At 42.6% G+C, this 24,082-nt stretch overlaps 1 protein-coding gene across 2 annotated transcripts; it reads right to left on the bottom strand.

The window, feature by feature from the left end:
• Positions 1-2,087: 2,087 nt before the first annotated feature.
• Positions 2,088-11,246, bottom strand: LOC146363275 (cyclin-dependent kinase 5 activator 1). 2 transcript variants are annotated; one of them, XM_084919509.1, is made up of 3 exons: positions 10,634-11,246; positions 8,849-9,973; positions 2,088-2,509 (listed from the first exon to the last, which is right to left on the bottom strand). In XM_084919509.1, exons 2-3 carry the CDS (start codon positions 9,835-9,837, stop codon positions 2,449-2,451), a joined length of 1,050 nt encoding a protein of 349 aa, XP_084775635.1. In that variant the 5' UTR covers positions 9,838-9,973; positions 10,634-11,246; the 3' UTR covers positions 2,088-2,448. The 2 variants fall into 2 exon arrangements, with proteins under 2 accessions (XP_084775635.1, XP_084775636.1); XM_084919510.1 differs by lacking the exon at positions 2,088-2,509 and having other exon boundaries at positions 3,957-9,973; positions 10,634-11,244.
• Positions 11,247-24,082: the final 12,836 nt, after the last annotated feature.

The raw sequence follows: 24,082 nt of genomic DNA, 5'->3' as shown, positions 1-24,082 counted from the left end.
ACCTCAAGTCGCCTGTGATTGCATCCTTAGACGAGACAGTTAGGTATACAAAAAAGTATATGAATGTGTGTGTAATTGGGTGAATGAGGCTTTGAGTAAAAAGCACTTTGAGTGCTCACTCAAAGCAAGCTGCCTTATATACAGATAGCTACTCTAAAGCTAACAGTCAAGGGCAAAAGATGTCCCTCGGTAGTTCATGGTATGTGCAGAAGGCTTGGAAATAAAGGATGTTCTGTTCTCGTACTGCAATCTAGTGCCAGTTAGTCCTAGTCCTACATGTGCACCAGAACTGTTTCATGTTATTTTGTCCATTTGACCATTAGCAGGAAATAATGAGTCGGTTGGCTTGTTTAAACATTAAACAAACAGCCTCCCCATTCAGTATTAATTAGTGTTGACGCCAGTGCTGTTTATAAGTGGTAAATTGGTAATTACACTATGACGTGAACACGGCATTGAGCGTTGGAAATGACCCCTGTGTCTAACATTAGTGTAGAGTAGACATAACTGATATAGCCGCCACAGAGGATATGCTTGTTCTTGTAAACAGGGTTTTATTATTATGACCACCACACACTAATGTGACCTAATTACCCAGTAATATGCTCCTTGCCCTTGCTTGCCAATAGCTGGATATGCTGGATATACAGTTTGGAAAGCAACTGTTTAGCTCTTCATATTAACACCTGAACATGTTTTCTTTTTTAAATATGTACTTAAAGCAGGGACTGAGGCAGAAAAGTGCAGCACAGCTTGGACAGATAATGTCTTTGGAGACCATCTATGGGAAGAATGGCAGCAGGGTTTTGGTGCATGTTGGTTCCCAGAGGACCGATAAAAGTCAGTGAACAGCAGCCGAGGCTTTGAAAAGCCACAGGGAGCTCAGAGGCTCTATAGAAGAGTGACACCGGGAGGCAGAGAGCTGGTGATTTGTGTCCTCCGAGGACAGGAGAAAGCTGGAAAGGACTCGGTCGGGCCGCGGCAGCCATCTGCAGCGAATCCTCTCCATCTCGTCTCATCTGTCTTCTTCCTTTTTTTCTTATTAAAGCACCCCGGGCCTCACCTCCCTCACCTCTTTGCCCTATGAGGGGTCCCCCGTGCCGGCCACTGACCACCGCTGTGTAGTTTTCCCCGACTGCCCTCTCACCCTCGCATTGTGAAGAGATAATAAATGGCATTTAAATAATCATTTTCTAGTATCATCGACAGGGTGACATAGTGCCGCGCCAAGTAAGCTGCTTTCACCGAAAACTCATTTCTCAGTCATAGTTAGATGGAGAACAGCTGTTACATGACAAAAGCTAAATATATGCATTTAAAAGGAAAACCCATGTGTTTGTTAAGAAGCACTTAACCATTTCTAGCTTTGGTAAAAAGTAAGAACGTGGATTAAACACACAATAAAGTATCTGTTAATGAGCGAGCCATAACGGTGCCACTCTCATTTAGCCACCTGTTAGCAAACGTCTCCTCTGGGACATTTAAAAGCTTTAAAGTAAAAAAATGTAGGGTTTTATTTTCATGGCAGACATTTGGACTCACTGTAAAAGGAATAGCAAAGGAAAGACCTCAGTCACAAAGGCTTAGAGTCTGGTCTGCAACTCCTTGGTTACCACCCGTTGCTATGGAGAAATGTGTGTTCTACCAACAGGTTGGGGAGTGGTTTCTGGCAGTTGCTAGGTGAAATTAGTCACAAGGTACGGTGCTGTGCCAGAAACCTCTCCAGTAGCTACCAGATTGCCTGTAGTTTGCATGAGAGATGCCAGCTTGTCTAATCAGTCACACAGTGAGGAGATCAAAGAAAAGGCCATTACACCGAGCGTTTGACATAAACTAGTGTTATTTCACTATTTTCATATCATTGTATGTTCAGTACCAGTGCGTGTTTTGAGCTATGGGTGTATTGTTGCCAAATGCTGTGGTCTGACTGGTCAGATCTATTTATTCGGATCTGAAAAATTGGTTTGAAAAAATAACTAAATAAACTCATCCAAGGAAATTACTTGGTCAGTGTGGAGGGTTGCATTAAGGATTGGTGAGTCTGAAAAATGTTTTATTGCACAAAATAATCACACGGACGCTTCCAGTGTGTAAAGGCCTTAAAAGCTGCATTTCTCAAGTATTCGGGGGGTTTTATTGTCATTCCAACATGTGCATTCACAGAACATGGCATGTTTGGGCATGGCATGTTCCCACATTTGTACTCAGTCCTCATTTTTGCATAAATTTCTATTATATTTTTAACCTTCTTGGCTTTTATTTGGGACCAAAGAAGCATCATAACCACGCGAATTAACTATCAATAATAAAATGACAGTGTGACAGTTTACAAGTTTCAAAGAAAGTGCAGTGACGAGTGTGAAGGCTCAAGTGGTTTCTCATGCCTGTCATCTTTAGCTTGGAGCAGCAGACTACAGAGCACCACACGAGGTCAGCAGTCTTACAGCCTCAGGGAAGAAGGTCTTCCTCAGTCTGGGGGTCCTGCTGTTGATGCTCCACGGCCTCCTGCCTGAGGGAAGTGAAACAAACAGTGTGTGTGCTGGGTGAGTAAGGTCTTTCAAGATACAGAAGACACTTTTCCTGCATCTGCTGGAGTTGATGGTGGTGGTGGTTGGACCAATCGTCAGCAAAGCCTTATTTTCTGCCATGCACATAGTGATGCAGGAGCAGAGGAAGCCTTCACCACACATCTGTAGAATATGTTAAGGACTGAGCTCCCAAGTCCAGTGAGCCTCAGGGAACAACACGAGTCTTCATGTTTCTGATCTTAATCACACTGTTTTAAGTTTCACTATCACTTGGTAGTCTTCGCTGCAAACTCCAGGTGATGGAAGCATTCTTCGAGCAACCAAAACAATCACACAGGGGTTTTTGGTGCAGCAACCATCACCAAGAAACAACAATCCGCTCACCAGCTATTGAGGGAATGTGCATTTTTCCCTATTGACCTGCGATTGCCAAAGGTTTGGCAACTAAACTCTAAGCCTGTGTGACTGAGGACTAGAACAGGCTAACGATGGCTCAGTTAAATGTTAGAAAGAAAAACAGTCTAAAACTTCAGCTCAATTTATTACTGAGCCAGCCTTTAAAACACCTTTAATGGCTTCTGCTAGGGTATCTGATTCAATATTACCTTTAACAATAACATTGAGCGGATGATGCCTATGATTGTTTTTTCCCTCAGTGCTGTGATTTTGTGCCAGTTGGAGCTATTGGAGAATATTCTGCTTTCACAGTATTACATATAAAGTTCATGTATGTGGTTCATTTATGTAACTATTATTATTAGGTAGTAACAGTGCACCAATTCGAAGGTGTCCTTTTTTAAAAGTAATGTAAACGTAACAAGGAATACCTTTTGTAGTTTCTGAATCATAATTTTAATTTGATACATGATTAAAAGCAGCTAAGATGTAGAGATATCAGTGTGTGTGTGTGTGTGTGTGTGTGTGCATACGTGCGTGTGTGTGTGTGGGTGTGAAGGCAGCCCGAGGCAGACGCTCTGCTGGCCACAGCTACTAAATCAGCAACACAAAACCTGCTTTCCTCTCTGCGTTTCTCATTTTAAACTCGTGTACGCTTGCAGAACAAAGCCGTCTCAGCTCTGCAGCACCAACTTTGTTCTTTCATGTCGTATAAAAATCTTCTCATCGCACTCGGAGGAGAGCAGAGGCAGCTTCACATCACAGCATTTCCACCTGTGGTAACAGAGGAAAGGGTGGCAACTGAGTGCAGAGAAATGCTCAGATGGAGCCCAGCCCTCACTGACAGGAAGCCAAAAGGCCATCTGCAGCGCGGCGCCATTGTGTGTATGTGCATTAAGTTATTATCTTGTGTCCCACATAAATTTACAGCCAGCCTTAAGTTAGCTGGATTGAATGCAGGAAATATATCATCATGTGCGCTGTGTGGAGGACAAAGGCAGTTTATTTAAGTGGAAAATGGGAAGCAGCAGGTTTGGATTTCAGCTCAATACTTTATTAAATAATCAATATAGTAAACATCATCATCGTCGTCATCATCATGAAAAAGGAAATAAACAACAAAAAAAAAGAAAAAAATGAAACAGTCACATTTGTTTTTCTTCAAGTTTTCCCCATCAACAGTATTTTTCACTTTTAGAGAGACGCACACTTGAGTGGCTTTACAAAAGTCGCTCGAGGTGCTGCTTCATCTCGGTGCGACAGTTATAAAAGATGGCTGAGGAAAGTAACCATGGAAACTCAGGAGCAGCAGCAGCGGTGGAGGAGGAAATGGACTGGACAGTCACATATTTATCTCTGGACTAACATCTGTCCACTGCTGGCACAGGAAAAGACGCAGAAATAAAGTGAAGTTGTGGTGAAATTTTAACGTGTTGTTTTGCATCAGAGGACGCAGGCCGAGCCGGAGCTGCCTGCGACGACTGCTGCACGCACAATGGACGCCTTTGTGTCACCAGCTGGTGCATCGATGAGAAAAGCCTCTAACTCGATCAGTTCTTTACAAATTAAGCAACAAGACAGGGGCGAGCTCGGGTTTTAAAAAAGACTCCAGATGACCACATCTAACTTAGCGAAGTGACAAATGAAGCCTGGTGTGAGAGTGAGTCACGTGACATGCTTTGATCTTTCAGGACTTTCGAAAAACGAGCTTTTCTGTTTCGTTAAATGTCTCTAGTGTTTCTGAACATGAGCAGACCATGGTAATGTTGATCGTTACACCTGCAGCCATGAGAGACTTTAATACTGACAACATCGTGTTTCCTGTAACCAATGAGATCCAGTTTTAAATTACCATAGAAATTCATTTAAAACATCACACATATCCAACAAAAGCAGAAGTAAAAAAAAAGAAAGAAAAAAATCTAAACTACCTGGCTGGCATGCATGCTACTACACAGCAACACTATTTGTTTTTGTTCATTTTTTCATTCTTAACAGCTCTTTTTGTTACACATCCTCATATTTACATCATCAGTCTAAGGCGTGCCATTGAAATGACACACCAACCTACAGCAGCACTGAAATAACACAGCTCACAGAGCTGTGGCAGCTTAAAGGATAAGCAGTGATGTACTTTCCAGATTTCTTAGTGTCAACAGATCAAATAATTATTGATACGCAGCAGCTTAAACACAAACACATGCTGCTTAATTTAATGAACATAGGCACTGTAGTTTTTCTAACTCGAACCCTGCAGCTGTAAATTCCCCAACTAATTTCCTCCTGTGTCATTGATGTTTGCTATAAACTAAAGTGCCCACTCTTTTTTCATAAAATAAAAGTATACATTCACGTCCCGTCTTCAGTCAGAACCAGCTTGCAGACAAGTCTGAAAGCGTAAAAACCCAGTCTGATGCTTGTTGACAGTAAGAAAAATAAAGAACAATACCAGACTTATCTTTTAAGTCTTTTGTAACATTGTTCACAAACGGCCAAAGCCTCCTGCAAAGAGCCACCTGAAATATTCTGCAACTCTCAGTTGCCAAAGTCCAAGACGGAGGTCCCATCTACAGAGCGAGGTCCAAACTGCACTAAATGTCATGTTTTATCACGGTTAAATCTCCGGAGATGTCACAGGCATCGTGTGTCCGCCGTCAGTCAGAAGCAAGAATCCGCTTGGGACTCATATCGGGGGGTTTTGATTGGATAAAACAGAATTACAGTTCCAGCTAAAAAGCGAGTTAGTTAAGGAACAGCTATACAGTCCAGCTGCCGACTGATTGGACAGATGTGCTGAAAAAAGGGGTGGGGGAGGTGTTGCCTTTTTGTTTAGGGTCAAATTCTAACGATCAGACTGATATAATCGTGGTTCTGTGCTGTGTCTGTGCTGCTACAGAGAGTGAAGAATGGGCCACGTGTAAGAAAAAGGCCTTTTTCATTAAAAGAAAAGGGTCGCGATGTGCTCCTCCACTCCTCATTTCTTGCTGATGTCAATGAGATGATTTAATTATCACCCAGGTCTGCACGAGCTGCATGGTGGAAGCAGATGTTGCCCTTAACTTTGACCTGCATGCACACGCAAACACAAACCAAGCCGGTGCCAACAAACTGGCCCATTCTGCCCTTCCTCGTCCTGACAATGGCTGGCGGGTGCGGGGTGTCAAATCTAATGAAACAGGCAGGGAACAACAGCTGAGTGTGTGTAGGGAGGGGAGAGGCAGGAGGGGGTGAGTTAAGACACAAGTGTCCTTGTTAGAGACGAAACCAGGCTGCAGAGAGAGCTGCGCTGACCTACAAGTCCAAAATGGCTGCTGGTCAACGCTGTAGAGAAAGCGATGTTTCACTTCTCGACTCTCCGAGCGTGACTCACCGCCGTCGCTCCTCTCAGGCTGGTGTGAGCTCATGCGAGACCCCTCAGGAGAGCAGGGAGGCTCGACTCCAGTAAGCTTGGATGAGCTGGAGTAGGCGGTGGGGCAGTCTTCACTTTGTCAGAGCTGGGCTTGAAGGCTTCACTCGAGGGGAACTGCTTGCTTATTTCTCCATGTTTTCATCCTGGGTTCCCTCTCTCTGTTTGATTGGGCTGCAGGATTAGAAGTGGATTACCCAAGGAGAATACATGTGCAACAGCCCGTCTGCATGTGTGTAAAGGTCAAATCTGTTGCAGGGATGCTCGTGTATCGTACGACCTTGTGGCCGAGAATATAGCGAAGCATCACAGCAAAGTGATTGCCACGTGGAGAAGAGAGGTGGAGCACCAAAACCTCCAGATGCCCTGCTACAATAAGATTAAGGCATTTCCACTTCACACAATAAGAGATTTTTATGTTTTAAACAGCTTCTTGGTTCAAATTCATCATAAACCCCCTCAAGAACCCAAAATAAGGGTCACAGGAAAGACTCTGAAGGATCTTGAGGTGATTAAAAGAGGAGGAGAACAAAAAGATATCTTTTTTTCCACAAACATTTGCTTTCTCTATGTAAATGACTTACATTTTTCTTTTAAAAACAAGTTTTACAATTAGACAACATACGCATCAGTGATGAGTCACAGACACACATTTCATTTTTAAAGGAGCATAAGCCCAAAATAAGTTGGGAAGCCTCTTCATTTTTCTCCCCCAAACCCTTTAAATATGTGAGTTTATCAACCTTGATTAAAAATCTAAAAGAATCCATACGTCTAGCGTTTTTCTGAAAATTTGAACATTTGGCCTTTAATCGAGCTTTTATTGTGCTGTCAGCATTACAAGATGTAGCTCTAGTTCACGGCGGCCATGAAGTCAAGCTCAGATCAGCTGATTGCTCAGCCGATACCCTTCTACAGAGCCAACTTGCTATCTCATATAGGGCAAGTCACTTTGCAACCCACTTCCACCCCAGCTCGTCCTTCCATGCTGTGTCTGACTTAATAAATATAACGTCTGCTGCCGCTGCTCTGTTCTCAGCTGGGTCTTGCAGCTGCTCTCCTTTCCTCTGGCTTCCACCAAAAGCCACCAAATATAAATTACTGTAGAACCAAATCTTCTTATGACTACAGTGGTTCAAATGCAGTTGATAAGCCCTTAAAATCTAAAAACGATGAACTTGGAGCTCATCTGTGACCCATCACTGACATGCACAGTAAAACACACAAGGACCAGGGATTAAAGCCACTGAAGCACAAATGCCAATGGCTTCATTCAAGGGAATAGTAGAGCGGAGGGAGGAACATGAGAGAAATGAACTCCCAGTTCCTGAGAGCCTCTTGATGGCAGATGAGGATGCGCAGGTGAGGGATGAGAAAGTGGGACAAATTCAGAAGCAGCAATAACAAACGCCTTTCGTCTGTCATTTCTGCCTGGATGGCCTCTGGAAAGATTTCCTGCCTCCACCTCGGACCCCGAGCTGCACACGTGTGCCACACATTCATGCAGCATGGAGAATAAAGCACACACAGCAAAGTATTTTAATGTGTGTGTGTGTGTGTCTATAGTCCTGCCCAGTCCTGCCTGGGCTGGATTAGCCACTGAAGGTCTGCAGGGCTGCCGACAGGACAAGAAGGGGGGAGAGGTTGACGTAGGGGAGGGGCAGCAGTAATCGGCTAATCTCATTAATACCACGGCTGTGGGTGCCCTGTCAACAAGACGCAGGGAACAAAGGATGGGGTAAACAGCTGATGACCTTGGCTGCCGTCCAGCGCACGATGCCTGCGCACACAGCCATGCATGCGCTCGCACCAAACATGCCCACGGTAAATGCATGTTCGGCTTCCTCCTCAGGGTTAAATGAGACTTTAACACACGGAAGAGCCGCTGGCAGGTTTGAGTGAGTGAAGGGAAAAACAAACAGCAAGTGTTCCCTCAAAAGGCTCCACAAAAACACACTGCCTGTTCGTTTTGTTTTACTGAGCAAACATGGACGTCTCAGCTGTTCCCGTCAGTCTGAACCGCGGGCACATGAGACGTCGGAGGATGTCAAGATGTCGCTTTGCATTATCCATGAAATTTTCATGTGGACTATGTTGTCTGAGCCCTATTTTCTCTTCTGTCACTATTGGGGAAAAAAACGTGCTTTGCGTAAGGTGATGGCATCTCCTTGCCTTGTGCATACAGATTGATAATGTTAAGGTGAGGCTGTGCAGATACAGAGCAGTAGCTGGGACGACTGGGACCAGACACGGGAGGGAGCAGGTGGACCAAATGGTTAAAGTAAACTAACAAACAGCTATAAGCCCCACTCAACCAGTTATCTGTGGATGGATGGGACAATGGCAACAAGCACAAATGCAATGATTCAATACTTCTGTGTAATTCTTTTAAGATAGGCCTTCATAGAAGAAAAAGGGGTGGAGCAATCTGCATGACAATTATGTGTGTGTGTGTGTGTGTGTGTACGAGTGCATGAGTGTACACAAAGGCATGTGGTCAGCGAGGATGGGTGCTCACCGATCAAGCACCCGGCTATAATCCTGAGGGCCGCAGCCTCCTTCGCTCTTGAGTTCAGCAAATACTTGTGTGAAAAAGTGCGGGTCTGCATTGATGCGCAGCATCTTGGAGCTTGTGGCGTCGATGATGGCGAGGCAGCGGTCCCAGAAGGCCTCCTTGCCCGCCTCTACCAGGAAGGGCTTAAGAGGGTATGAGATCTCATTGCCCATGTAGGAGTAGGACAGGTAGAGGCAGGTGAGCAGGATGGCCTGCAGCTCGTGCTCCGACGCCACTAGATCACCATCCACTACGTCTCGGCACAGCATGTAGACGAAGACCACGTTGGCCGGAGTAACGAAGGCCTGGTCCTGCCAGCCCTGCAGCAGCAGCGAGCGGTCCACAGCTCGCAGCCAGAGCACCGGATCGGCCGGAGACAGATGCTTCAGGCGGTAGCAGCGACAGCACAGGAACTCCCCCAAACAGCGGAGGAGCTCACTGGTGGAGGCCTGGACGATGACGCGCTTCGGAGACGAGGTCACCGTGCCCTGGGGGACTTTTTTCACAGAGGAAAGCTGCTGGGATTTGGTGTAGCCATATCCATGTCCCTGACCCATCCCCAGTCCGTAGCCAAGCCCCAGACCCAGACCAGCTGGGCCCTCGTAGCTGGACAGGTTGGCACATGACAGCGACTTCTTCACATTCTCACGGTTGAGGTGCAGCACGGGATCCTTCTGGTAGATGTTAATGTTGTTGTTGTTATTCAGAGGATCCCCGAGGGCCACCGGGCCACCAGAGCCTTTCTTCGAGTTGCCCTTCTTCTTTGTAGAGGCCACAAGTCTCTTCCATGTGAGTGCTGGGAGGAAGATGGACTGGCCCCTCTTTAGCCCGCGGTCTTTTTGGCTGTTGAGGGAGCGGCTGCTGAGGCTCGGGTAGTGGCTGAGAGAGCCGGGACGGTTGTCATAGTAGCCTGATTTGCGAGAGCTGGGTGATAACGATAGTACGGTGCCCATGGTGAGTCAGTCAGTGCTTCACAGATTATACTGCCTCACTGGTGATGAGGAGGAAGTTTTTCCTTTTCTTTTATTCTAAATATCCAGGAGGTGTGATCTCATGAAGAGGTGAGTAGTGCAGGCATGTCAGAGAGTGCTGAATGGCAGAGACAAAAAAAGGGAAAGAGTTTAATCTAATGCAAAGTAGAATGAACGTAAACAAAGCCAACTAATCCCACAAACACATCATCTACTGCCAAATGACCCGGTGGCTGACTGTAACCTCTTTAAACTCATCTTGTGCAGCCAAAAAAGGACTCAACTGTGCATTGAATTTCAGAGGAGATCCCAAAAGCGCCTCCAACATCCTGGAAATGTTGGGTAAACATCACGAATTTTTGCAGTAATTAAACCATTTTGGGATAAAAAAATTCACTAAGACTAAACATCTCTGGGGAGCTAATTGAAACTGCTGGTGCAACGCTTCTTTAACGTTTAACATATTTAGTCAATGTGGATTAACACCATTTGTTTCAACCTTTAAGGGCAAAAAGCTCACATGATAAACTGGTCTGTAAGGGGTTAACCACCAGTCTAATTTAATCTCCCTCCAGATTCCTGGATTTTAAACTATTAAAGGGATTCCTCTCTTAATCAGCAAATGCTTGAACCAACATGGTGAATATATAGCACAGTGAGCACAGAATGCACTTCAGGCTGTTTACAGAGCTACATCTGGCTATTCCTTGCTTTAAACCTTCTCTTTAGTTCAAAGAGATGAAAAATGTGACAGCAGAACCAGAAATGTACAGCTCACCTGCGTTTACGCGCAGTCCAGGTACGAGATGATTGCCCGCTTGTGCGTTCCTGCCGCAGTCCGCGACGGTGCAAAGATGAAGACATAGGCTATAGGAGCGCAACACATGCACTGATTCTGCAGCTGCAGAAAATAACCAAGGACCAGAGCGAGCGGGACTGTGATCTGAGTGCAGAATGAGAGGCAGAAAGTCACTCTCGCAGAAGCTTTGACCTACTATTCAAAGATGCCAAGTGTGGTCCGCGCCAAGGGGGGTGCAGGTGTCATCCTCTGCTGCACCTCAAAAGAAGGCGAATGTGAAGCGTGACTGCATTCCGATTAATTGTCTGTAATTTGCTTTTCCACGAGAAAAACGCAAACTTTCACAGAGTCGGAGTCCTTTCAATGCATTCCATCTTCTCAGCAGAGCTGTGCGTAAAGTCTCCTCTGTCTGACTTCTCCCGGTCCCGGGGTCGGACTGAAGGCGGTGCTGGAGTGTCCGCACACTGCGAGCTTCAGTCACCTAATGACCAAACGTCGGTCGCGGTGGCCAGACCTCTAAGAGGACTCTCACACATTAGAGACAGAGCAGCCAGTGAGCTCACGGAGCGGCTCGGCACACACCGCCCCCCTCCGACACAGACTCCTCCTAACAGCGCTCGACTGCCGCACACACACACACACACACACACACACACACACACACACACACACACACACATACAGTCACACACACACACATACAGTCACATACATAATCAAGATTCATCAGCAGCACAATGCATCCGATTGCTTAAATATGTGTTTTTTATAGTATCTGCGCAAAAAATACATGTTTATATCAGAAAACAGGCTATAGTATAAGTCATATAAGTTGTAATTATTAAAATAAATACAAGTGACGTTAAAACATAACAATTCAAGAAACATAAAATAACCTACTGTGCAATTTACGAAATGATGCAGAAATTAAATAAGTACAATAAACAATATTTTTTAAAACTATACGGATAAAATACTTAATAAAAAAATTATGGATATTAAAATTTAGGCCGCTGTAAACTAAAAATATTTAAAACTTTTTGAGATAACATATTCAACACACGGTCCATTAAGTAGCTCTTCTGGAGGCTTTAATTATATGTCGTGATTTTTATCAGTGATGCTGCGCTTTGACACAAGCTAAACCTTCTGAGTGTTTTCTCAGGTTGAATTTGTGTGTTCAAGATATCTGAAATTTGTGATGAAGGTAAATTGCAGAGAAACAGCAGCACAGTAAGGCAAGTGCTACTTTATTGGTCTATGTGGCAGTGGCAGTGCAGGAGCAGCTGTAGTATTATTTGTTTGTAAAGCAACATTTGCACAAATGTTGTTGCCAACTCTGCGCAAAGCAGCACGTCACCTGCTGAATGATGGGATTGTCTAATAAACGCTCTCAGCTACATAAACCGCAAATGGTGCAGAATGCATTCGGGCCAATAAAGGTGTAATGACTTGAATGAAGTTGTATAATAGTCTCCCAGAAGCCTGGAGAAAAGTGTCAAGTACAGGAGGAAGAGGGGGCCTAAAATTATCGGTTGGTGTTGATTTATAGGAACATTAAGGCAAAATCGTTAGATTAAATGTCCTCCTCACAGATATATGAAACTGCACACGAAGCACATCCCTGAAGCCTTTGCTCCTGTTTACTATTTTCATTGTATTTTTCTGCCTTGTTTTTGCTGCAGTGCGATTCCTGCTGGTCATGATAATCTTTTTCGTGACATTCCTCAGATGAATAACCCTTTGGACACAAATCAAATCACAGAGAAAATGAAATATCAGATGATGATGATGAAATGACAGTGAGTAACCTATACCTGCGAGGGTTTACTGTGGGTTACAGTGAGTAAGCCTCCCTCACGTGGAGGCAGGTCTGCTGGTATTATGCAACCGTCTTCATGTGTCCATCCTGTATTGCGGGTCATTTGTCAGCCTGAGCTGTTGCTCATAAGAGGATCAGATACATTGTTTGGAAGGAAGGATGATAAAATATCTTCTGTTCTTCTACTGTTTTGGATCTACGTGTGAGGAAACGAAGTCACGTGCAGAATAACTTGAACAGTTTTTCTCTATCTTTGTCATGAAGCCACGTGCTGTGAAACCAAAGGTTTTTTTTAGTGCTTGCCAGTATTAAACTAGAACAAAGATATAATTTACTAAAGCTTTAGAAATCTTGAATAAGTATTGTTTTTAGATTTTGTAAAATCCCACTGAGTCTTATTACCAACTTCCTAATAGTTACAACTGCAGAACTAATGCCTTATTAACTTGTTTTACTGCTTCCTTTTATAACTTTGTATCTTCAAATAAAATAACAGTTCTATAAAAACTTAGCATTCATAATGCATTGACCACTGAATACAACAAAATATACCTGCAACTTGAAAATGTGTTTAATTTTGTCTTTAAATAGATTTCCTGTTGCAAAGTGCTTCCATGCATTTTTTTTTCCTCACTCTTTAATTTTCCATGCCAGGGACTCAGAGGCTTTCCCTGGCACTTTGGCATCAATGGAGAGCTCAGGACTTTCTGGGAAAACAGAGGATAAATTTAGACTGTATCTCAAGGATTCCTCAGAGATGAAGGATTGCAGGAAACCCGAGTTTTAAACAAGTAATAATAGGCCAAAGAGATAAGGAGGGACTGTGCAGAGGACGGGAAGAAGCAGGCGGAAGATAAACAAACAGTTGAGGAGTGAAGACAAGACAGAGGTGAAGTCTTTGGAGTTTAGAAACACTGGTAAATGTTACTGTTAGAATGTGACCACATATTTGCAGAGAGGTGATTTTTTTCCTGGTGTGGTTTAGGTTTTTTTGTCCCCTTAGATTAAATTCTATTTCTTGCGATCCACATCTGTGTGTCCCCCACACTGACCTGTGTGTGAAATTAGGATTCAAACATAAATGGGTATACATCAAACCAACAAACACTCTTTGATAAACTCCCCATCAGAAAACTGTTTTTTGGCAGTTGTGGGAAATCACAATTCAGTTGTTGCTTTTGTTTGACTGATATTTTTTAAAGATTTATATAACATATGTATGTAAGCTTCACTGTAAATGTCTTGGACCTGATGTTTATGAAAAGGATGTGAGATTGCAATTCCCGGAAGATGTCAGCTCATATGAAAAAGAAGAAAGTGCGCTTTACCTCTACCAGCTTTGTGATTTTCACAATCACACAATATACAGTAAACCATTTTCTAATGGGGGAGTTTATCAAATAGCCTTTGGTGGACTTCGATTTTATTACTCTTCACCTTCCATGGTGAAGAGTAATAAAACAGATCAATGACAATGGAGGAAATCTGGAGCTTCAACTACGACACATCCCAGTTACTTATCTTTGCACACGGGATAATGAAAGTTTGAAACGAAGCAGGAGCTGGCAGCAATGTGCTCAATGAAAGGCGCTACATCAAGGAGTGATTCGTTCGCAGAAGTAAGTGCATGCTTGGAAACGCTTCGGCTGAAATGGGCAAACTGGCAGGTGTTACAAAAGATGGCTGTTCAAATCTGTCAGGAAAAAATGTTGCTATTAAGTGGAATGAACCCAAAAGTGGTATTTTTGTATTTCGTATTTTCACAGGCAGGTGCTGTGTGAGTCAGTGCCAAAAATTAACCATGTTGCTCTTGTTGTAACTAAAATAGTTAACTTCATCAGGACAAGATCGCTGAATCACAGTTTGAAGTTTTGGAGGAGCATGGTGACATAGGCTACCACACAGCTGTCAGGTGGCTCCGCCTGGGCAAAGTCCTAAAAGAGTTTGGGACCTGAGAGCAAAAATCTGAGAGCTTCATAAGAAAAAGGGGAAAGACATTCGAGATCTCAGATGCAGAACGGAGGGCAGATCTTTCATTTGTTGTTAATGTAACTGTCCTTCACAGATCCACCTCAGACACTGAAGCTGACTTTAATTCACGTGTTCAAGCCCACAGCAGACTAGTCTTATCTCACTGAACAAGAAAACACAGGATAAAAACTGCAGATGAACAAGCAGAGTAACATCAGGTTCCTTTTATATTCTGACTAACCTGCTTCCATGAAGAAAGTTAATCAGAGTGCAAAACGCTCTCTGCTTAGGTCCAAAAATAAACACATCAGATAAATTTAGCTGCCGACCACTCTATCATCCAATTAAAGCTGTGAATAGCGCTACAATCCTGCGCACGGTAAAAAGATTTAGCCCTGACACAGAGGTTTGTAACTCTCACCAAGTTCAAACAAATATTGAACCGAAATATTGAATCTTTTAATACATTCAATAATTTATCTTGTTATAAGGCCAGTGAATGTTTGCTTGGCGATGAGAATAAAATAAAATCATATGTTTGTACACCAAATACGGCCTGTATCATCCACTGTCCATAATCGCAGTGAATGGAAAAGGACGTCACGAGTGCACAGATGGGGAGTTTTAACATATGAGGAGTTCAATCTTTTCAAGGACGGCTACATCAGCTTCTCAGAGAGGAGAGTAAAGCAGCAAAATTAGATCACCTTGATGTCTTCAAATCTGTCAAACAGACTCTTCATTCCTTCCCTCCGGTGGTAAAATCCCCCAGCTCAGCATCTCTGAAGGACAAAAATCCCCCAGAGACGGTCAGGTCAACGGCACATCCCTTCATTTAATGAAAGCAGATCTCAGCTTTTCCTCCACTAGTGTTTAAAGTTCCAGTGTTTAGGTGCCCCAACTAGAAGATAAGACACATGGTAGATAAATTTCTAAGAGGTTAATTAGATCTTTTTCCAAAGACTGAATATAAAAGAACTGAATAATGGTGAAAGGGATAACCATAACAAAGGACCTCTCAAAAGTTATTTTGGTTGAAACCACTCACCTGATTGATCACGAATCACTTTTGAACCTTGCAGAATGTGTCTAAAAGCTTGTTTGGCAGCTTCTCTAACAAGCTGTCACAAAAACAGCCCTCTACTGTATTTATTACTGACTCATCCTCCAGAAGAGTGAAGGCTTAATAAGATAAAACTCCCCGACTGTGCACTCGGAGCATCTCTTCATGGGTACGGCAAATGTTCACTGACGCATGAAGGATTTTGTGTTTGAAAACAAGATTTTAAAAAACAAAATCCTGACCCACTCGGCCCATCACATAAAGAACAAATGCTTTATAAGAACCAAACTAAATAAACTACATAGACGTATTAAAGGAATAGTGCAACATTTTGGGAAGAAGCTTAATTTGATGTTCCCGGGAGCTCACTCTGAAGACTGAGCCCACTCTCATATCGAAACTAGTTAGCTCAGCTTAAAGACGGGAAACATGTGAACATGTACATGTAAAGTTAAGCATCATTTTTCAACATGCAATGATATTTTGAATATTTAAACCAACATTGTGATCATTTTCTGTGAATTAAACCTTTTACCCAACAGTCTCGTGGCCTCCCTCAGTATACGCTGTTTTAAAGAAATTAGCTCTTACAGGACTAGTTTCCTGGAAAATTCAATACAGTTTAAAATATGAGTTTTCCTTATTGTTGTCTCTGAAAAGCCTTTCCTGATTACCGTCTGTCTTAGTGAAGCCTTCTGCCCAGATACAGGGGATAAAGATTGAAGATCAAAGTGTCGAGTTGAGTCCCTGTGCATAATAAATCTGAATTTAATCATGGACAAATTTGGCACATTGTTTGAGAGCATGACTCACCACTATTGTCACAACAGCAGCAAGACTCTGTGACACCACAAAAGGAGAGCGCTGATGGGAAGAAAAAAAAAAAGAAAATACAGAAATGGAGGAAAAAGCAACTACACGCACCAAGATTCGCACATATTTCAACAAATTTCATACAGCGTGGCTCTCTGATGTAGCTCCATGCCAGAATTCAGAGTGTATGAGAGGGGAAGATGCTCTGCAGAGTTTTTCATATTCGAGGTTATGTGTGTGTGGATTATTCAAATGGTGTCATATCACATGCTTAAAACCCAAATAACAGACGGAGGAAATAGTTTGAGTAAGCAGACGCTGTCGTCTTCTGGCATAAAGCCATCTTTGTTTTCGCCTCTGTTTAGGTTTTATGTCAGAGTGAGCCGGCTGATTGGCTGCTCGAGCTGTATAGGGGAGATCTCCTCATTCAACAGACACACATGCACTCTCTCTCTCTCTCTTATACACACACACACACACACACACACACACACACACACACACACACACACACACACACACACACGCACACACAAACATGGTCTATATCTTTGTTTAATTTCGCGGAGGTACACTCTCACCTCAGACCAGGTCTTCATACTCTAGTTATGATTATGTGAACTTTTTTTGTCCCCCAAAAAGGAGGCAGGTTCCCACAATGTGACTGTGTAAAACTGATTTTTGTACCCACAACATGATTAGCACGCACACACTTACACACACACACACACACACACACTGCTATTCCTTCTCCATCCTCATTTGCTCTGCTGTTCTTCCCTCCAACAGCTGCAGGACTCTCAGCATCTCCTGCACAGCTGACCCGGATCTACTGACAGCAATGAAAAGAGCTGTTGTTGTCCACTGGTGACCCCTCCCCACCCGCTCCCTCTTTTGTATCCCTACACAAACAGTCATACACACACAAGCACACGTGCACAACATCACTTTACAGCAGCAGGAATCACAAGCACAGACTTGTGGTGTCATCCTAATCCCCATTTATGGCGTTTTACTTTGTTGAACCCTCAGATTAAAGGTGGATGAAAGGCTCGTAGCTGCATCTTAGCTTTTGCCTAAAAATCTTTGAACTGTTCCCAAAGTTCCCTTGCTTTGAGCTGCTTTTCCACAGGTCTGTCATTTTTTGTTGTTTGACCTAGATCCATTATGCAATTGTGATTTGTACTGTCATGTCCCACATTTTGCAGCAGGAGAGGAAGGCGGGTGCAGTCAACAAATCGTTTCCTGTCAGTTTTCTCTCTCGCTCTCTCTCTTTTTCTTTTTTTTTTCTGCAGCAAGGCTTCAGTTACAAAGAAGCCCACAAGCTGTATTTTGTTCTGCTCACATCAAAACACACAGTGGATCCATCTCGTCTGTCTGTCACACACCCACTGATCTTATTTTATTTATTTAATTTCTTTAAAAGACTTACAGGAAGGCTGTGAAATGAAGCCTTCCTGTTTTCTTTTCCTTTTTTGTAGCAGCAGAGCTCCCTGAGTTGTTTCATCTAAGTGTTTCTTGGTATAATTATGGCTTGCTGGTGCTTTTTGTCATTCATTTGTGTTGAATACTTTATAACGTAATGGCTTGTCTGCGTGCTACAGCCTCAACTGGCATTCTTTCAGGCCATTTGAGTTCAGTCAGTTTGTGCAGCAGCAGCAGCAGTAGCAGCAGCAGGGGCACTTCAGGTTGGAAAGGATCCCACCCTGAGCTCTTTAAGGGACAAAAACAAAGCCAGCCACATCAAAACAAAACAAATCAAAATGAGAGCAAGTAAAGGGATGCAGACATGAGGGAAATGAGGGCAGGGACTTCACAGAAAGGGAGTGGGTGAAAGGCGTAAAAAGGAGGACACAGACAGAAGGGAACAGCGGCAGGAGAGAGATGGATGGAGAGGATAAAGGAGGGCGAGAGTGAGAGGAAACAATAACGGGGGCTGCAGAACGAGGGCACAGACGGTCAGAGAGGGACGGTAAGCTCAGCTGTGGCTGCTGCCGAAGTCAGACTGGTTCACCTGATGACACATCTGTCGGTCTGACTCACCCAGACTCTGTAATCTCTCTCTTAGAGACCTGCATGAAGCAGCAGACAACACACTGGGAAAACACAACACACACCGCAGATGGATTACATGATGTTTCAGGCCAGTTTTCAGGCTTATATTAAACAGCAAATATCCATTTGTATTGTCGTGAAGGAAAAACAATAAAATAGGTTTTTGTTTATGATTTGAACTCTTTTAACTTAAAGCTGAAATGCTCAAATTCAGTCAAAGGTCAAACAGATAAGTAGATTATCTGTGGATCAGAGATTCCTGAGTGAATTCTCTAACAAAATAACTCTCCTTATCCTTATCTCCAGGCTGCAATGATTCAAAACTTTAAACAGGAGGTTAAATAACAGTGATAAAATAAGGAGTTTCTCACACTGAGGCTTTTCTGAAAGCTCTTCAGTGCACCTCTAACCACATTTCATGCAACAGAAAGGAAGCACAAAAATGTGGCATCCTGTTAAAATAACAGTCAGACAAGGTGACTCTGGAAGAACAACCTGCAGATTGGAAAGAGCTAAGAAATTACATAAAAACACAGACTTATAAAATATGCAGGGGCTCTGATTAAACTAGCCAAATACATTAAGAAAATGTTCAAATTAGCCTCGCTTTGACCAATTAGGTAATTAATATGATGGATACACCTTTCAGCAGGAGTAGCAATAATGGATGCAGTATTTTTCTTCTGCATTTAATAATTAGAAAACACTGTAAATTAAGTGTTTTACATTTTTTGTGTGTGTGTGTTTTTTACATTGCGTGCCACACTGATGCAAATCCTGTTTCAGTGACTTCCCTGTCACAATGGGGCAGAAATTCAGTTTGAACACTCACAATCAGAAATACTTTATTAATCCCGAAGGAAATTACATCACATTTGAAACTTCATCAAATGGAAAATATACGTTGTTTTAGCCTTCACAAGTATGTGTGTGTGCCTCACAGAGCCTCAAAATTCTGTGTCAACACATATGTAAAGGAGTTCAAGGCTGCCTGCTTCTGTTTGAATGAATAAAAAGGCTTTTACAGCAGCCTGCCGCTGTCCTGTATACAGACTAACCATACTGTGGATCCATGTGGTGATGCTGCCATCTAGTGGGTAAAAATGGTTGTGCAAAGCTGTAGCACGAAAGCTGGTTTACTTTTCCACTTCAACCCTTTAGAGCCACGAGTGTCATTTTTGATACATGAGTTTGAGACTTCTTCATCATTAGTTATTTGTCTTCTTAAGCTCATGACAGTTACAGAATTTATAATGTGATCACGAAACAATAAAATAAAAAAGTTCAACATGTAGATGGTAAAATCTGAATATCTTATATAGCTTCAACATTCATGTAAACCAATCAGACTGTATAGAAATAATACTCATGTCTACAGTCCTATACAGGTTTCATTTGTATAACAACAACACAATTGTTGCCTCAGGGTGTTTTTAGGTAAAGGCCCTAAAATGTTAGAGAGAAAGACCCCAACAATCGGACGACCTCCTGTGGGAAGGTGGGAAAGAAGAACCCCTTTTAAACAGAAAGACTCAGGCTCAGGGAGGAGGGGCGAAAGAGAGGAGAAAAAGTCCAAAGCACAAGCCAAGGGAGAGAGATGACATTTAATGATATGCAATAGAGGGGAGATAAAGGTCTGAACCTGAAGTTTTAGGAAAGGAAAAGGTTCATGGCAATATCAAATCTAGAGAAGGTGTCTGTCTCCTGAACTCAAACTGGGAACCGGTTCCACAGGTTCTTTGAACTTTGACCTTTAAGCTGCACGGAGGAAGTTTCATGACTGAACTGAGAGGATGAATTTTGGAGGACTCCGCTGAGCAAAAGAGAAATAAAAATGGAGAGCCAGGTGCTGGTGGGCGTGGCCTGCTAGCCTGCTGACAAGCTAACAGACCAGCAACAGATATTCGGAAAACTTTCATCTCTCAAGTGAAACAAAATAAAAATGATGGAAGAAGTCGAAGAGCTGCTCTCTAAAGATTTCAACCACCTGTTCAGCGGGATGAAGAGAGGACAGTGAAACGCACAGGTGAGTGTTTGCTGGTGTTTACAGCAGTTGGAGTCAGTCACTATTTGTGTTCACCATTTTTATCATCAGCAGGTTATTTCTGCTGCGCTGAAACCTATTTGTGTTTGACATATATTGAATATTAAGCATGATTTTAAGTGACCCGATAGGTGTGCTAAACATAGCCAGTCTTTATTAGCCTTAACTCGAGAAAACTTAAAACCCCATTTGGAGATGATGGGCATCAACTTTCTCTCATAAACATTTCGTGTCGGAAAGTAATTATCGGTTTAAACTGTTGTTACTTGTTGACCTACAGTATAATATGTCAAATATGTGTCTTATGAATTATATCAAAACATTTTGAACCAAAAATATTTTGAATCGGTCATAAAGGATTGGATTAAACGGGTCATGTGACTCTTCTGCGCGTAAAGGATCGCAAAAGTGCCGCTGCTCCAATCAGAGGCGTTATCAGATGATGCTAAAAACGTGATTATAAATGTGTACAGGAGACACAAATACAGCAGTAACATCTATCATTGTTGCAGATAAAGCGGTAAAATAAACATTTGAATTCATGTGAATTATTTTATTGTTGAATTTCCAGTCGGTGCTGTTAATTTCTAAGGTGATGGCTGCACGTAAAAATCAAATGTCACTGTCCCACAGCCTAACGACTTTCCTTTGCTCACTTTGTGCTGAGTATATTTCATTTCCTGTGATCTTTGTGTAACGAGAGCACTGCACAAGTGGCTTTAAATCGTGCAGGGAGCTGAAATGTTTTTGCGGGGTTTTGCTTCTGCGGTTGTTTCAAATATTCTTTCCCAGTAGAGGGCAGTAGATCCATGTGCATGGATGATGATTATTCCCTTGCACGCCAGCCTTAACTTCTCAGTGTATTGTTTGTGATTTTAAATCACTGACTGCCAGTTTAGTCTGGACCTAACCTGTTTAGGCAGAATACAACAGTAGTGACGCTACATCAGTGTGACTGTTGCAAATGAAGTGTGGGCTGGCTTTTACTGACTGCGCTGCCTTTTTCAACACTGGAGGAGCTGCTTCATGCATTGCTGTTGGGATCCCGGAGCAAAAAGAGGTTTCAGGGTTTTACAGAGGGTAGATCCATCCATCCATCCGTTTTCTGTTTATCCAGGTTGCATAGGGTAGCAATTAAGGAAGAGATGCCTGGAATTTCAGCCATCTACTCCAGCTCTTCTGAGGGGATAGAGAGGCCTCCCCGATCCAGCTGAAAGACAAAATTTCTCCGAGTCTGCTCTGAGGTCTGCTCACAGTTTGACGTGTCCAAAACACCTCACAGGTGACCAGGGGAATCTCTGATCAGATGCCTAAACCATCTCAAATGGCTCAGTTTGATGTTGAGGAGCTACTTCATGAATCATAGTGGAGGGGTTCTGTGAGCATGTGATCCCAGTGTAGTTGGGCAGCCCCTGGTCCTGGATGTGGAGTCATACTAACACCTGCAAGGAAGATAATAACTAGGAACACCAAACTTGTCAAGATCAGAGATACTAGGTCTCCATGTTGGAGCAAAGCCCGAGGCAGGGTTGGAGGCCTTGGCTGTTTCATATCCGCCTGTCCAAACAAATGCACTACAGTAAAAAACAAACACATTTATTTCAGTCATCTATCATTGTTGTGTAGTTTTTTCTTCCAGCCTGTCATGTAAATTGTTTAATAATTTCCTGATAAATGAACCATTATCAGATAAAGAGACAAAAGCCGAAACAATTAGTGAATTTATCACTGGATTAAGAAGACAGTCAAGCTTTGAAGTTTTTTTTTTATAGAGAAATACTTTACATTCTGTGACTTCATGCTTGTCGCTGTGATTATTTGCTCTTTTTCTTAGCAGCCCCTGATATTAAACTGAAGTATTTTGTTGCCTGTGAATAGTAGCTGAAAATTTCAGTGTATTTGGTCCAACTTAGGACTTTTAAGTTAACTTAGGTCTGGACTAGCAGCTGTTCTTCATCATAAGTGTGACCTTGTGATTCTGCTTGATTTTCTACCAGCCTGAGGACTTTACCGTGGCAGACAGAGGAAACAGGAGGCCCATGTGGCAAGAGACTTGGCCGGCTCGAGGGGCCTGCACTGTTGCCACAGAGAGAAAATTGGGGGGCAAACAGACAACTTTGGTTTCACACCTTGAACGTCCAGAGACAAAGAAAGATTCAGTTCTTAACAGTCCATCCAAAAAAAATTACCGACTGAAACCGTTTATGACTTTTATTTCCTCTAGTTGGACCAAAAACACTCTTTTAGTCATCTTGGCTTGATTTGAAATAAACAGTAAGAGATTTGGAGCTTTTAGAAACGCTGTAAAAGAAAAGGAAATGCTGAATTTATAACACAGGACAAAATGAGAGCTTCATAAGGAAAGTTACTGCAAATAAGTCATAGTTTTATTTCTTTAATGTTGTTTTTAGACTCATTGAAGGCCAAAATCCTGCCTGAAATTGAGATTTGATTAATTGCCCAGCTTCAGCCTGCTACAATGTTATTTAAAAAAACAAACAAACTGGAAATGAACTCAAAGAAGTAAAAAAGGGTTAAATGAACAGATGTTATGACAGAAATCCATTTTACCTGTTCATTTTCCTCACCCGCTCATGTCCAATAATATTTGCAGGTTAAATAATTCATTGTATACAATGAATTCTATAAACAAGGTTAAATCTTTGCTTCCATCCTCTTCTTGTACATATGCTGATCTGCTGTTGTGTCCGATCCACCACACAAATAATAATTATAGTGACCGGGCAGTAGTGCATGAATCAAGTCAAACGTATTGACTGCTACACACACTTAATATTTGCCACATCTCTCATATCTCGGTTGATTAATAGATTATCAAGCATTTTGCACAGTGATCAGCTTTTTGCAGCTTGAGGTGACTGTGTTTGAGTGCACAGTCATTGTTCCATCCATCAGATATCACCACTTTTATTATTGAAGGTGCTCTACAAGAGATGAGACCACAGATCCATTATTTCAAGGCATCAGGATCAAAACTGCCTAAATCATTAATTAATTTGTAAATAAATAAAGACAGAGGAAATAAAACCAGACATATCAATTTATGGTATATTTTATTAGTGCCCAAGTTATTATTTTCTTTAAGTAGGATGTTCAGTGGTTTTTCTGACTTTCGTTTTCTCTTACAAAGTACTTCTAAAGAAACAAAACAGCTCAGATAGCTTAACAGTTTTGTGCTACATGTTCCTGTACGCTGTTTAATCACAGCTAAAGTTTCTACACATCCTCTCTGCTGGCGTCCTGTATGTTTGTGTGTCTGTCTGCCTGTCTGTCTGTCTTTGACCATGAGGCCTTTGGGGTCAAACTTGTTAACCTCTCCATTGAAGATCGCATCATCAGCGGGGATTTTGGTGCAGTTCACTACACCTCCAGGGGCACAAACAGACACCCTGATCCCACAGGCAGAACGTAGCTTTCATCGCCGAGCAAACATTTCTTCCGTCAGCGGATCAGGCCTCTCACCCTCATCCCCCATTAGCTCGACGTGTTTCACTCCATTACTCGTTTTTAATGCTGTAGATACAGAGCGAGGAGATGCAGTAGAGCTGACGGCAGCGGGGAAAATAGATTTGTCTTGTGAAAGACGAGATCCACATGCTCGCAAACTCATCAGCGGCTTTGAAAGAGACATTCACGGTG

Source organism: Perissodus microlepis, chromosome 22, assembly GCF_051167445.1.
Source record: "Perissodus microlepis isolate ML-2025 ecotype Zambia chromosome 22, ASM5116744v1, whole genome shotgun sequence".
Taxonomy (NCBI): domain Eukaryota; kingdom Metazoa; phylum Chordata; class Actinopteri; order Cichliformes; family Cichlidae; genus Perissodus; species Perissodus microlepis.
The sequence above is the reverse complement of the archived record's forward strand: the minus strand, read 5'-3'. Positions and strand labels throughout refer to the sequence as shown.

Coding starts and splice junctions, on each gene's coding strand:
- LOC146363275 (XM_084919509.1), bottom strand. CDS start 9,837: ATGGGCACCGTACTATCGTTATCACCCAGCTCTCGCAAATCAGGCTAC. Junction 2,510..8,848: donor TATAGCCGGGTGCTTGATCG/GTGAGCACCCAT, acceptor CACTTCCCTCAG/GCAGGAGGCCGTGGAGCATC.